At 40.1% G+C, this 16,017-nt stretch overlaps 2 protein-coding genes across 2 annotated transcripts; both read right to left on the bottom strand.

The window, feature by feature from the left end:
* Positions 1-207: 207 nt before the first annotated feature.
* Positions 208-3,414, bottom strand: LOC148683946 (vomeronasal type-2 receptor 26-like). Its single transcript, XM_088654679.1, has 2 exons — positions 3,155-3,414; positions 208-517 (listed from the first exon to the last, which is right to left on the bottom strand). Exons 1-2 carry the CDS (start codon positions 3,412-3,414, stop codon positions 208-210), a joined length of 570 nt encoding a protein of 189 aa, XP_088510805.1.
* A 3,808-nt stretch (positions 3,415-7,222) lies between these two features.
* LOC148683947 (vomeronasal type-2 receptor 26-like) lies at positions 7,223-15,487 on the bottom strand. Its single transcript, XM_088654680.1, has 5 exons — positions 15,416-15,487; positions 14,367-15,245; positions 12,161-12,388; positions 11,422-11,548; positions 7,223-8,151 (listed from the first exon to the last, which is right to left on the bottom strand). The coding sequence occupies exons 1-5, from the start codon at positions 15,485-15,487 to the stop codon at positions 7,223-7,225; spliced, it is 2,235 nt and encodes a 744-aa protein (XP_088510806.1).
* Between the last annotated feature and the right edge of the window lie 530 nt (positions 15,488-16,017).

The raw sequence follows: 16,017 nt of genomic DNA on the forward strand, positions 1-16,017 counted from the left end.
TCAAAACAAAGCCCTGAAGCATCCCACTTGAAATACCCCCAAAATTTGATGAGAAGCCATTGAGTTCAGTTTTCCTACAAGCTCCACTTCCACCTGATTATATAACCATCTAGCCCACATTTCTCTCATTCAGGAATTAAACTATCATGGTGAACACTCTCAGAGAGCTTGATGAAACCAAGATGATGTACCACAGTTGTGAAACCTTCATGCTCTCGTGCATACCTGTGGAGTCTTGTGGGTTGCTGAAACAATGGCCATATTTGCAGAGATTTCAGAGATGCATCCCCCAATGAGAGCTATCAGTTTGTTTTGCTTGTCACATTTGAAGTTTGGGACAAACCTATGTTCTGTGGAGAGCAGGCTCAGGGTGGCCTTATAGGTCATCCTTGCAGTGTAGTAGCTATTGAGGATTCGAAACCCCAGAGAGATATTTGATAAGATGTTGGGATTCTCATTGATCTCTTTTACAGCAAATGCTAAGGCCAGGATGTGCTGGTAGTTCTTTGGCACTGAACTGTAAGAAGAGTAGCAGCTGTTTAATAAAAAAAACTGCCAGAATAAAACATAGCTACAGGTTTCCAAGATTGAACTGAAGTTTATAACTGCCCAATATTATATACTGAAGTACAAAAATAAGACATCCTCCAATATGCTAATGATATAAATGTACCTACAATTCTAAGACTTTTAAAATGCTTAATAAAGTTTGTCCTTCAGTTTTGGAATCCACTCTTTTCCAAGAAGAACAATATAAAAAACCAAATCTAGGCAGGCTATATGTAAACTATTATGTGCTTCCCATCTTTCTAGAGGAAAAAAACAACCAGATGTAGAATGATAATCTTTGGTCAGTTGCTTAACCATGCAAGATGAACACAGACATGAGTAGTCTTCCTTGTCACTCATCTGCACATTTTCAAGTTGCGGGTGTATTTTACAACAGTACAGAGAAGTAAAAAGAAAACAACATTAGGTTCAGATATACCCACCGTGAATTGAAAAACTAAATGTTTCAAATGTTCTGAGATCATTTTCTTGCTTAACCATCAGTTCCCTATATTTATTGGAGTTACCCCCTTTGCCTATGAAAACAATAACACAAACAGCAAGACCCAATCAGGCCCAATCAGAAGTGTGTCCTATGCCAAAAGATTATAGATCTGGATAAAGATGATATTGATATAGGTACTGTGATAGTTTTTCATTAGCAGTTTAACTAAGAAAGAAGAAGAAGAAGAGTTTGGATTTGATATCCTGCTTTATCACTACCCTAAGGAGTCTCAAAACGGCTCACAATCTCCTTTCCCTTCCTCCCCCACAAGGACACACACACATTTTTATTTCACTAACTCATTTTTATCATTGAGAATCTCGGTTTCAACAGATTCTATGAAATACAAAATGAACAAATAGATGGAGTAGCTCAAGTAACTGATAATGGACCATGGATATTCTCTGATGTTTGAGACACATTAATGCAAATGAAGAGCATGTGCCATAAGGTATACAAGATAAAATATTGCCGGTGGGAAATACAATGAAAGCCTCCCCGCCCGCCCCGCCCCCCAGATACGTTAGGCTGTTTCATTGTACCTGAGAATCAATTCACTAATTACCTCTCTTTAAGGAAAAAAGGAAAAGGCAACTACAGTATCATATTTATTCTGCACATGTTTAATTTTAAATATCTGCTGGATAGTTTAGTTGGTAGAACATGAGACTCTTAATCTCAGGGTCATAGGTTCAAGCTCACAATCTGCTGAAGATGCCTGCATTGCAGGGCGTTGGCCTAGATGGCCCTCATGGCCCCTTCCAACTCTACAGTTCTATTATTCTAAATTAAAAAGTATGAACAACAAATAGGGACAAGTTTCTGTTTGCAAATATATGCCCATCTACACATAGTCCTGTGAGAGGGTCAGATTTGCTTTCTGACTCTCTCTATCATCTGCTGTATATCAAATCAATAAGCCTATGTTTGTCCCTGGCTGGATCAAGACACATCAAAGAAGCATTTCAGTTTAAAGCATTGTGAATTTAAACAAAGAAAATAGGTAGAGAAAAATGGGACTCCACATCTTGTGGCAAAATGTTATATTGCACATACAACACATATAATTAGTAGTCTAGCTGAGTCCTCTGTATAAAGTGAGGAGTAAGCTCTACAAATTAGATGTGTTAAAACAATAGGAATAAGAAAGATGCTTATTACTCTAAAATATAAGGTTAAAGAAAAAGGTAAAGGACCCCTGAACGGTTAAGTGAAGTCAAAGGTGACTATGGGGTCGACTATGGGGTTGTGGTGCTCATCTCGCTTTTAGGCCGAGGGAGCCGGTTTTTGTCCACAGACAGTTTTCTGGGTCATATGGCCAGCATGACTAAACCACTTCTGGTGCAACGGAACACCATGACGAGTGCCAGAGCACATGGAAACACAGTTTACCTTCCCACCGCAGTGGTACCTATTTATCTGCTTGCACTGGCATGCTTTCGAAGTGCTAGGTTGGCAGGAGCTGGGACAGAACAAAGGGAGCTCACTTTGTCTAAAATATAACAATATGGAACACAATGTTAAAAATTCCTGTCGTCTGAAAGGGCAAGCGAGGGGCAGAGATGGTGGCCAGGGATGAGAGACATCAAAGTGTGGAAAGAACAGAAGTTAAATAGTTTCCTGTTGTTGTCACTCTTTGTAGGAAGGAATTGAGTGCATTCTTGAACTTTAGACTTGGGCAAGGAGTGCAGAAAAACTATTCTTAAAAAGTATAGGAATTTTAGAAGTTTGGGAAAAAACTTTAAAATATGGGATGAACAAATGGCTAAAAAAAGAATATCAATGCTCATTGTCAGATAACCACTCAACAAGCAAATCAGAAAAAAAATGCTCAATAAACAGATTGTATAAGAGGGCCCTGCTCCAGTAGCAAAAGAAAAATGCATGCGCTCCATCCAGTTTTCTGGAGGAAACACAAGCAGTTTAGTATGCCTAACAAGATAATGTAGACGGCAAAACACAAACACATTAACAAGCCAAGTTCCGCTTTTCTTATCTCAAAAGCTCAGTGAAGCACAGCATTGATTAAGGATGTGTTCTGAATAATTATAATTCATATATACAATAATTCAAATTGCGTAATAAATATTGAATCCTTACATGGGTTCATCAATCATTATCTGGGTAGGCTGTTCCATGAAAGAGAGGATGTTATAGAGAAAAAAGACTTGAGAAACGATCTCACCAATGACAATGTCTCCTGGCTGATAAAATTCATGAGGAATAGGAAGGGGGTCATCATGTATACTGCAATTAATAGAATGTATCTTGCAGACTGTATGACACAATAATATAAGCAGCAACATCACCACCAGCAATATCCTGTTGGTAAAATGTCCCTTCAAAGGCTGTGTTCCCATGATTCCAATTGCAGTATTCAGTGTGGCTGTTTTCAGCTTTCCTACAGCCTTCAGTGAATGGTGGATGATATTGTTGCTACAAAGATTTACAGCGTGGCAGTTCAGGGAATCTGTGTGCCAGTATCCTGCTACTTTATTTCATTTTGTCTCTTGTTGTTAATTTCCCTTTAATACCGTGTCTTCTTTATCTCTTTCATTTATTCTCTAAAGATGAGTGGAGATTTTTTTGGTTTTTTATCTTTAAACAACTTCCTATGTGTCTCTACAGGCTAGGTATCAGTAATTTTGCTCTGGTGAGCAAAGGAACCAAAATGTAAACTTGTGAATTCTTAGCCTGTTTCCCAGACAGAATGGTATGCAAATAACAGGGGATGTGTCTCGTTTTATATTGGTCAATGAGCTTCAGTTTTCCACAGTAAGTATCTGGGAAGTGGAAAATAAACTGGGCCAGCAGGAGAATGGATGAGGAACAGGGATACTCACGGTATACTCCTTTTTGTTAAAAATCACAGTGGAATCATCTGGTGGACACATACCCCAACATTTAAAAAGAAAGTGGTTATGCAAATGAAAGAATATATCGTACATATCCCTAGGTCAACTTCTGAAAAACACAAGAGTTTTATAGGTTGTTTTTAATAGGCTTATTGTTGATTTTTCTTATAGGCTCTGGGTGTCCATTGTGTCAGAAGACAGAAAACAGTAATTTTGACAATAATAGGAATGCTTATAATTTCCCAAGTGTATTTTGGCCTTTGAAGTGGCATCATTTAATACAAACCTCCAAGGATGTCATTTCCCCCCTGAATTTTGCAACTGTTTTTTCTCCTGTGAGAAGTAACAGTTAGTCAGTGGCACTTAGCCTGATGCTTCCAGGATAACTCTGCTCAGAATTAGAGTTATGTTCATCCACAGATAATTAATATTCAGTATAATGTGAACGCCCTGGTTGAAAGTCTCATCCTGGGGCTTTTGAGATTTTATTTCATCAAAATGAAAGTCAAATATTCTTCAACAAATCACTTTCCAGTATTATTTGGCTCTATTGTTTGTTATTAATGATTTATAATAAAATTTAATGATGCAATATTATCAATGTGGTTTTCTATCTGGGAAGGGAGTGGTTGAATTGAACATTGCATCAATCCCCATCTCTTGTTAAGATCACCTTCTCCTGAATTTTAAGCAAATAGAGGACTTCCCACTCAGCATGCTGGTGGTCCTGTTAAGATGGTTCACTTTCAGAGGCTATTATATCTGAATAATTTTCCAGGGAGCTTTAGTCCCCCTCCCCCTTCCAGCTGATAAAGCCAGCTTTTCTGTCAAAACGTTGAACAATGAATGGAATGGAATGATGACCTGGGCAGTTGCTTCTCTCCTGGAGCAAATGAAGTTCTATGCTATATCCTATATATATTTGTAACTGGCTGACTGACCAAACCCAAAGGGTGATCATCAATGGCTCCTCCTCATCCTGGAGAGAAGTGACTAGTGGGGTGCCACAGGGTTCTGTCTTGGGCCCAGTCTTATTCAACATCTTTATCAGTGACTTGGATGATGGGCTTGAGGGCATCCTGAGCAAGTTTGCAGATGACACCAAATTGGGAGGGGTGGCTAATACCCCAGAGGACAGGATCACACTTCAAAATGACCTTAACAGATTAGACAACTGGGCCAAAGCAAACAAGATGAATTTTAACAGGGAGAAATGTAAAGTACTACACTTTTTGAAAGGCACAAATACAGGATGGGTGACACCTGGCTTGAGAGCAGTACATGTGAAAAGGATCTTGGAGGCTTGGTAGACCACAAACTTGACATGAGTCAACAGTGTGATGCAGCAGCTAAAAAAGCCAATGCAATTCTGGGCTGCATCAATAGGAGTATAGCGTCTAGATCAAGGGAAGTAATAGTATCACTGTATTCTGCTCTGGTCAGACCTCACCTGGAGTACTGTGTCCAGTTCTGGACACCACAGTTCAAGAAGGATACTGACAAGCTGGAACATGTCCAGAAGAGGGCAACCCAAATGGTCAAAGGCCTGGAAACGATGCCTTATGAGGAACGGCTTAGGGAGCTGGGTATGTTTAGCCTGGAGAAGAGAAGGTTAAGGGGTGATATGATAGCCATGTTCAAATATATAACAGGATGTCATATAGAGGAGGGAGAAAGGTTGTTTTCTGCTGCTCCAGAGAAGCGGACACGGAGCAATGGATTCAAACTACAAGAAAGAAGATTCCACCTAAACATTAGGAAGAACTTCCTAACAGTAAGAGCTGTTCGACAGTGGAATTTGCTGCCAAGGAGTGTGGTGGAGTCTCCTTCTTGGAGGTCTTTAAGCAGAGGCTTGACAGGCATATGTCAAGAATGCTTTGATGGTGTTTCCTGCTTGGCAGGGGGTTGGACTGGATGGCCCTTGTGGTCTCTTCCAACTCTATGATTCTATGATTCTCTCCTGGAGTAGAGAGCAAGGAAACAAGCTGGGAGACATTTTCAGCATATGTTTAGAAAGAATCCCAAAGAATCCATCAGAATTCAATGTGATTGCTGACACAATGGCAAAAGTGAATAATTTTGTTTCCTCTGCCTCTATTGTATCGTACATATACTATCCAGTTTATTTTGGGGGGTGGTATGGAATCTATTACATGGGTGGGTGAAGCTATTGGGAGCTGGCTTTGTTTTTGTTTCATGGTTGTTTTTCTGCTACTCTAATCATGAAAAGACACCCCCCCCCAACAAAAAGGCTGCACACTAAGGTCCAAGCAGCTTTGGCAGAAAAGAAAAAGTATCGTGTCATCATTTTGGTTCATCATGGCTGCTCTCCAATGTTTACTTTTGAACAATTATGTAGGGCCTTTGTTGAACTTGGGTTTCAACAAATGCCCTCAACATACTTAGATAGGAAATACCTTGGAATAATTCATTTGCCATGGAAATGAATTTATGGATGTAATCGGGCTGAGAGTAAAATGAACTATTCATAGATTTGCCAAGATAAGATTTTTAAATTCCTATTTTTTTATTGGTTCTCACATCGACACCCCCACCCCCGAATGGTAATATTAAACTTATGCTGTAGGCTTCCTTAGACTTAGACCCTCTGTTTCTCATTGTGAAGGCATTGAGCTATATAAAATAAATTGAATTGCATATGCAACTGCATATACAGTGTTGCAGACATTGTACCTATGGCTAGGCATATTTATTTCAAACAGAATTCCAGGAAGGATATTGCTTCTCCTCCCTAGAACAGTCCCTCCCCCACTTCCTTAAATAGGTTTAGGAAACAGTGGGCTGCTTGTCCCCAGAAGTCCTGAATAAAACCACGTACTTCTGCATGGGAAGGGTTCCTCATCTAAATGAATTTCTGGAAGACTAACAGTTTATTTGGACGAACTGTGAAAGTTATGGAAACATGAAGGTTTGTCATTTGACTGCAGAATATACTGTGTTTTCCCAAAAATAAGACATTGTCTTATATTTATTTTTCCTCAAGAAGACACACTATGGCTTATTGTCGGGTCGTGTGTGTGTCTTATTCCAACGGGAAGGAGGCTCTGGGCGTGGCGAGGCATGAAAGAGGGCAGTGAGCTGTTGCCGGGAGGCGCCCATGTCTTATTTTCTGGGTATGGCGTATATTGCACAAATTCTTAGAAATCCTGCTATGGCTTATTTTATGGGTATGTCTTTTTTAGGGGAAACAGGGTAGGTATGAAGCCAGCTTGAAGTGTGATGCACCCATCTTCACTGATGTTGCAAGGATTTCCTTAATGATTCCTTAATCAAGCCCAAATGCATTCATTCACTAACCTGCCATTTTCTCATATATGTTTTCTTTGGTTTTCCTTATTAGTTGCTCCCTGTTATTCAGTTCAGGCCTCAGTACAATGATGTAGCATTTAGGGAAAAAGATGCAACCCAGTAACCCAGCATTGGATGATAAGATGCAGAAGATCTCCACAGCCACCATGTATTTTCCTTTGGTGCTCAAGTAGGTTGGGACAAAAGTCAGCCAAACACTGCAGAACACCAACATGCTGAAAGTGATAAATTTGGCCTCGTTGAAACTGTCTGGCAACTTCCTGGCTAGGAAAGCTAAAATGAAGCTGACAATGGCCAAGGAACCCATGTAGCCTATGACACAGTAGAACATGATAGCTGAACCCTCATTACATTCCAGTAGCATTTCTCCTGGCACTGAGTGCATGTCCATATCTGGGAATGGAGGGAAAGTACATAACCAAAGCGAACAAATGCCAGCTTGAATAAAGGAGCCAGAGAGGACAATTGAATTTGCCATTCTCTTCCCCACCCATTTTCTCATTCTGGATCCTGGCTGGGTTGCCATGAATGCCAGAACCACGGTGATGGTTTTTGCCAAGGTGCTGGAAAGGGCCACAGAGAACATGATGCCAAAGGCTGTTTGTCGGAGAAGGCAGATGAACTTTCCAGGCTGTCCAATGAAGAGCAAGGAGCAGAGGAAGCAAAGAAGGAGAGAGACGAGAAGGATGTAGGTGAGGGTCCTGTTGTTAGCTTTGACTATGGGAGTGTCCTTGTGCTTCACAAAAATTCCAAGTATTAAAGTTGTGATAAAGGCGAAGGAAATGGCTAAGATAGCTAAGGTGATCCCTAATGTTTCTTTGTAAGAGAGGTAGCTTACAGCTTTGGGAATGCATTGAGTTTGGTCCATATTGGGAAACTGGTCTTCTGGACATTTGACACAGGCATCCATATCTGAAAATAGAAAAGAGGTACTTTAAATACTTCTAGAAGTTGATCATCACCTATTTAAAGGGGAGGTCAATGAGAATGAATTTCTAGGAGAAAGGGGTCCCTTAATATCAAAATCCTTCATTTTAATTTCATCTCAAGCAAAGAATACCATATGAAACAGCTTGTCCATCTGTGCTGTGCTGTGAGAATAGTAATGATACCCACTTTTCTGACAGTGTTAGAAACTTACAAGGAGTTTATGTAATTCACTTTAAAGACCAAAGAAGTAATTTTCATATGAAAATTATCATTATTGTTGTTTTTCTTTTTATTCTATTAATAATTTGTTACTGGTTTGGGTAGTACTTTTCTTATAGGCTATGGTCTGAAGGTATGCCTGTTGTCTTTGTCCATGGAGTTTTCTTGGCAGGGATACTGGAGTGGCTTGCCAGTTCCTTCTCCAGGTGGATCACGTTTAGTCAAAACTCTCCACTATGACCTGTCCATCTTGGGTGGCCCTGCATGGCATAGCTCATAGCTTCTCTGAGTTATTCAAGCCCCTTCGCCACGACAAGGCATTGATCCATGAAGAAAGCACTGCTAATAACAAGGCCAGTGGAAGTGATGATATTCCAGCTGAACTGTTTAAAATTTTAAAAGATGATGCTGTTAAGGTGCTACACCCAATATGCCAGCAAGTTTGGAAAACTCAGCAATGGCCAGAGGATTGGAGAAGATCAGTCTACATCCCAATTCCAAAGAAGGGCAGTGCCAAAGAATGCTGCAACTACCGCACAATTGCGCTCATTTCACACGCTAGCAAGGTTATGCTTAAAATTCTACAAGGCAGGCTTAGGCAGTATGTGGACCGAGAACTCCCAGAAGTGCAAGCTGGATTTCGAAAGGGCAGAGGAACCAGAGACCAAATAGCAAACATGCGCTGGATTATGGAGAAAGCTAGAGAGTTCCAGAAAAACGTCTACTTCTGCTTCATTGACTATGCAAAAGCCTTTGACTGTGTCGACCACAGCAAACTATGGCAAGTTCTTAAAGAAATGGGAGTGCCTGATCACCTCATCTGTCTCCTGAGAAATCTCTATGTGGGACAAGAAGCTACAGTTAGAACTGGATATGGAACAACTGATTGGTTCAAAATTGGGAAAGGAGTACGACAAGGTTGTATATTGTCTCCCTGCTTATTTAACTTATATGCAGAATTCATCATGCGAAAGGCTGGACTAGATGAATCCCAAGCCGGAATTAAGATTGCTGGAAGAAATATCAACAACCTCAGATATGCAGATGACACAACCTTGATGGCAGAAAGCGAGGAGGAATTAAAGAACCTTTTAATGAGGGTGAAAGAGGAGAGCGCAAATTATGGTCTGAAGCTCAACATCAAAAAAACCAAGATCATGGCCACTGGGTCCCATCACCTCCTGGCAAATAGAAGGGGAGGAAATGGAGGCAGTGGGAGATTTTACTTTCTTGGGCTCCTTGATCACTGCAGATGGTGACAGCAGTCACGAAATTAAAAGACGCCTGCTTCTTGGGAGAAAAGCAATGACAAACCTAGACAGCATCTTAAAAAGCAGAGACATCACCTTGCCGACAAAGGTCCGTATAGTTAAAGCTATGGTTTTCCCAGTAGTGATGTATGGAAGTGAGAGCTGGACCATAAAGAAGGCTGATCGCCGAAGAATTGATGCTTTTGAATTATGGTGCTGGAGGAGACTCTTGAGAGTCCCATGGACTGCAAGAAGATCAAACCTATCCATTCTTAAGGAAATCAGCCCTGAGTGCTCCCTGGAAGGACAGATCGTGAAGCTGAGGCTCCAATACTTTGGCCACCTCATGAGAAGAGAAGAATCCTTGGAAAAGACCCTGATGTTGGGAAAGATTGAGGGCACAAGGAGAAGGGGACGACAGAGGATGAGATGGTTGGACAGTGTTCTCGAAGCTACGAACATGAGTTTGACCAAACTGCGGAAGGCAGTGCAAGACAGGAGTGCCTGGCGTGCTCTGGTCCATGGGGTCACGAAGAGTCGGACACGACTAAACGACTAAACAACAACAACATGGTCTGAAGGTAGAATGCCTAACCATCCTGTTAAAGTGACTGATGATTTATTCAGTTTTCTCACTGGATAGCAGACTGCTTTTTAATCTCTATGTAAATTGCCTTGAGTTCCCTTCTGATTACATAAGACAGGGAGGATACAATGAGAAAGAAATAGGATTGGACAGGAATGTGCCAAACTCAGATTACAAAAGAGCCCAGGGGTGGCCCATGGCATTTTGCCAACTGTGGCAAAATGGGAGAGAGTTGCCACTGACCACACCACCATTCCACACCACTGCAGGAATGTCCCCTCTCATGGAACTGTCATGAGCCAGGGCATTCAACAAGGAATTACTGCTCATCTTCTTCACACCTGGATAGGGAAGATCAGCAGTCACTCTGTATGTAGGAACAACCCACTCTCACCAGCAAGAGGGAGGATTCCACCAGCAGCAGAAGCAGTGTGGCAAGCTAATTTGATCTGGATGGATCATGATGTGAATCAAATCATCGGGGCTATTTCCTGGTGATTCAAAAAACAGTTCTATATCCTAACCTCTAAAATATGCAAAAGCCAATTTTTAAGTCCACATGGGCACATTTGCCCATCTGAGAAGATATCAGAGAACAATACAAAATGGTTTCCATGGGCAGTTATGTGCTAACTGCAACATCACAATGCTCTCTACTTCTTACAGCTTGGCCACTGATGGAGTCCTCCTAATCTATCCATGCATTAAGATTTGTTTGACTTTCATTTTCAGTGATATGCTTAGCTGGGACACAGGAGATGGTCTCAGCCATTATGGAACTCCCAGGAAAAGGGGGTCCATTTTGCCTCCTTTAACATTGATGGGCATTTGTACTATCACATTTCTCTAGTTATTTTATGGTACCTTTATGGACTTGTATTTATTTATTAATTTTATTTTTAAATTTATACACTCCCTTTCACACAAGGGGCTGTAAAACCAATAATAAACTATGAGGGGAAATCCCCACCCCACCCCCAACAGATTTAATATGATTTTAAAAATATTTTCCTACATTTATATCCCATTTTTCTTCCGCTGTGGAATGCAAGGTTGTATATATCGGGTCCCCAGTCTGTCCCCCATCCAGATACTGATCAGACCCAAAACTGCTTGGCTTCATCAAAGTAGTGGCTATATGTTCCTTAAGAGTCAAGACATACTTCCATATGATGTATTATATATTATATCTCCTACCTTTCTGCTTAGAGATCATCCCTTCTGCACATGGAGCACAATCGTAGCAGCAAAATTTTTCTCCCTCCTTCTTTTTCCTGCTGTAGCCAGGATAGCAGTTGTCATTGCACACAGAAACAGGCAACACCTATACATAATAATAATATGGAGATTAGCAGATACTTTTACTCTTCTGTCATTCACTTCCCATCTGATTTGAATCAAGTGAGGGGGGGAGTAAGGAAAACCCATTAGGCTCAGATGCCTCTATTACTTTCTTCTGACCCTTTGTGACCAGCGTCTATCTGTTGCGAATCTATAGTCTGCAGTACAGACCCTTTTCTAATGAATGTTTGCTCATGTCAGCAGTGTCAACAGGCTCATTTCCACATTCTTTATCACACGATCATAAATCACCAGGGAATGAATAACCTAAGAATAAGTAGAGAATTGCCGATCTCCATATTGTGGGCTGTTTACCCTGACATTACAAGTACCATTTGTAATGAAAAAGAAGCTGCACTGTTTGAGGTCTTCCAGCTTGAAATAAAATGGGGAAGGAGAGGATTGCTGGATCCCTTGGCTGACAGATTCTTTGCATTCTTCTTCTTCTCCTACTTCTCCTTCCAAAGAATTTTCCTATTCTACATTTCTTTCACAAATGTGTACATTATATACTGTTTTGGACTTATAGTATTCTCATTTACATACTCAAGTGTTTACTGCTTTATATACATAAAAGTTAGATAACCTATCTTACCTGGTTAAAACTTGGATGCCATAGAATTTGGTCATCATTTATTCTTAACTCTTTTCCAAAAGGAGCCTGAGGATCCAGTCTTCCAACTTTTGCTCTAACCAGTGAGCCATTGGGAAAAATCCACCAGTTGGTTACATCAAAAGAAGAAACTAATTCTCCATTGTCATCAAAGTGCACAGAATCTCCAACACTGTTATTGAACGCAATGTGCCTTAGAACAGAATGCACCTGTTAAAGAGAATATGTGCAGAGATGTAAACATTTATCACTCTGGGGCAGAATCTTGGTGGTGAAAATGAATATACTCCCAAAATTGATGTACCTGTTCCAGGCAATACCAACTTTGGGAGGAATAAATGTTTTGCTGAATGGAGAAAAGATCTAACAAAGTTTGTTTGGAATAACAAAAGACCAAGGATTAAGTACCAGCTGCTAACAGATAGGAGAGAAAGAGGGGGATTCTCCCTACCTAATCTGGAATTATATCATGCAGCAGCTGGACTAGTCTGGCTAAAGGAGTGGATAACCCTGGAAAGGCCGGAAATTCTAGACCTAGAAGGAGTGGAAAACAGATTTGGTTGGCACTCTTACCTGCTCCATGAAAGGGTTAAAGTCCACAAGGGTTTCTTAAATCATTTAATAAGAAAGTCCCTGTATTGGATATGGATAAAATACAGAGGCATATTAGAACCAAAGATCCCCTTGTGGACGTCTCCAATAAATGTAGTAACAGTTAAGAAATTAAATATGGATGAAAAAAGTTGCCACTTATTATGAATTATTGGAAAATACACAAAACGAACCGAAACTAAGAAAATATCAGGAAATTAAGAAACATCTTTCGGATTGGCTGCAATACTTCAAGATAAACCACAGATTTATGGAGGATAAAAAATTGGGAATTGCAATGGAGAAGTCTAAATTCGAAAAAGAATTGATACAAAATGATAGAAAACATATATCACGAATGTATGATCTGCTACTGGAGTGGGAGCTCAAAGAGGAGCAAACTAAACCAACTATGATAAAATGGTCCCAAGATTTTGGGCACAATATCCTTATAGAACAGTGGGAGAGGCTGTGGAAAGTAGATCTAAAATTTACCACCTGTTACAATTTGTGGGAAAATATTCTCAAAATGATGTACAGGTGGTACCAGACACCCAAAAAGCTAGCCAAGATGTATAAAAACAAATCACCAAAGTGTTGGAGGTGTCAGAAGGAGATAGGAACCCAAATGCACATGTGGTGGAAATGTGCAGAGATAAGCAAATATTGGAATAACATTTATGAAGAGTTAAAGAAAATGTTGAAATGTAAGATCACAAAGAAACCAGAGATGTTCCTATTAAATATAATACCGGAAGATATTAAAAATGTAAATAGAACACTACTCATGTACGGTATTGTAGTGGCGAGAGTTTTGATCACAAGAAATTGGAAGAACAAGAGCACACCAAACATAACAGATTGGCAAATTTTAATGAAGGAATATTCACAGCTAGCTAAGGTCACTGGAAAAATCAGAGGGCAAAGAAAACAAAAAATAAAAAAGGAGTGGAGGATTTTTGATGATTATATGACAATGAATAAAGCAACCAAATCCTGAAAGCAGACTAGATTTGAACCATGCTGAAATTTAAAAGAAGGGGATATAGAGGTGAATCTTGTGTGTGAAATAAGACAGATGTACATAAATTACACAGGATGTGATTGGAAGACTGTACTTTTCTTGGTTTTGTATTTTATTTTTATTTTGTAACTTTTATTTTCCTTTTTCCTTTTTTTTCACTTTATTTTTGAAGATGGAATTTTTCTTTTGTATAAAACAACGAAATGTTCCAATGCTTATCCTTTCCCCCCCTTTGTATCTATGTCCTTTTTGTAAGGTTTTTAAAATTGAAATAAATAAAAAAACATTTTTTTTTAAAAAAAGAGAAGAACGGAATGCACCTTTTAAAGAGAATATGTGCAGAGATGTCACTTGGTCCTAAAATGTATTCAATGGACTTCACAGAGGCCTTACTAATTTTTCAACAGTTAGCCATTCTCCCTAAATAACACTACATGAGGACCATTATATAATATATCTGGCAGTGCTTATTCAAAACAAAACAAGAAGGCATCCAAACAAAATGTTGCTAGAAATGAATTATGCAAATTTACAGCTCCTTTTACTCTGGACCAAAAGTTGAATAGTGATTACCTGCCATGATTGCACATTTGGAAATGCCAGTTTCCCCCCTTGCATAATTCTTCTACTCCTGGAGCTGCTTTTCTTTATGGCATGCAAAGCACGTGCCACAATGTACACAGCATTGTAGACATTGTAGCTGTGGCCAGTCATGTCCATTTCAAACAGAATTCCAGGAAGGCCCTCCAGCTTCTCGTCTCCAGTGCAAGCTTTGTTGCTTTCCTCCTCTTGCTGTCCTTCAGAGAGTTTGAATGAGCAGCTGAAGGCCTGCTCCCAGAAGAACTGGATGAAACCATCACCTTTTGCCCACAACGGCCTTAACTTGTGAATGAAATTGTGGAAACCTAATAACCGACTTGAATGAACTGTGAAGGATAAAGAACCATGAAAGGCTTGTATATCCCAATTCTTCTGAAGAGAGTGTGATGCAAAATCCCAGTGGGATGTAACAACCCACACTTTATTCAGAGGTGGCAGTGAGAATAAAGGTGCAGCAAACAGCAGCATTCTCAAAACCTGAAAGGATGGAGGCTCTCCATAAATAAAGAATACACTAGGATTTCCCGTATTGTTGTTTCCCTCACAGATATTAGCATAGCTTTCAAAACGCTGCAAAGCAAAGTCTATCATGTCATCCACATAATTCCATTTGGGTATTCTTGTGACGTAGGCATAACAGATACCATGAATGGAAAGCAATGGCATCATTGTCTGCAAAAATCTATCTCCTCGATCATCATCTACAGCCCAAAGCCCAATCCAGGTCCATCTGAAATGCTGAAGTAAGCGCACAACACCCATGTGCTGGTAGGCTTCATTGGGGACCATCTGGTATAGGAAAGGGAATAAGCTTTGGACACCTTGTAATGGCAAAAATGATCCATAAGTGAGCTGGAAAGTACAAGAGCAGAAGAGAATTTTAAACCATACATTTGTAGGAGGTCCTGTAGGTATCTCCAATAATTGGTTTCATCATGACCTACCCTGAATCACTTGTTTCAGGAAACATGTCTCTTCTTCTAAATATTTTATTTACTGCTGCATGCCTGTCAGCCTTTTACCATGACAAATGAATTGGCAGAGCACTCTTTGGTTAGGGTAGTGCTCTCAAAGCCATGAAACACTGCTGCCATGCTGCTGGAGCTCTCACATCACTTTTGTTTGCTTAAGTTGTAATAGCAAACCACACAACAGTGATCCAGAGTGAACCTGGCAACATTGGGATAGACATTAGGCTTCCACCAATTCTGTGGTCTTCAGTAGGCCATTTCTCACGTTACGTAACAAAATGTCACAAAACTTGGCTATGGTATTGACAAAGTCTTATGAGATTTAGAGTAGCATCTATGTAGCACTTGGAATAAGTAGGGACAGAAGAGAAAGAAATTTCAGCTCTCATTCCCCCCCTTTCTTTTCTTATTGCATACAATGGTAGGTAAGGAAGAGTGGGCGAGACGGGGAAAGGTGGGGTGTGGGTGGTTATGCTTCTATTCTTCTGCTTAGCAAACCCTAAGCCAAAGGATAAATGGACATAAATCTGACATTAGGAATCACAAGACAGAGAAACCAGTAGGAGAACACTTCAATCTCCCAGGACATTCTATACAAGCTCTCAAAATAGCTGTCTTATTACAAAAGAATTTCAGAAATAGACTGGAAGGAG

This window comes from Zootoca vivipara, chromosome 12 (assembly GCF_965207765.1).
Source record: "Zootoca vivipara chromosome 12, rZooViv2.hap1.1, whole genome shotgun sequence".
NCBI classification, from domain to species: Eukaryota; Metazoa; Chordata; class Lepidosauria; order Squamata; family Lacertidae; genus Zootoca; species Zootoca vivipara.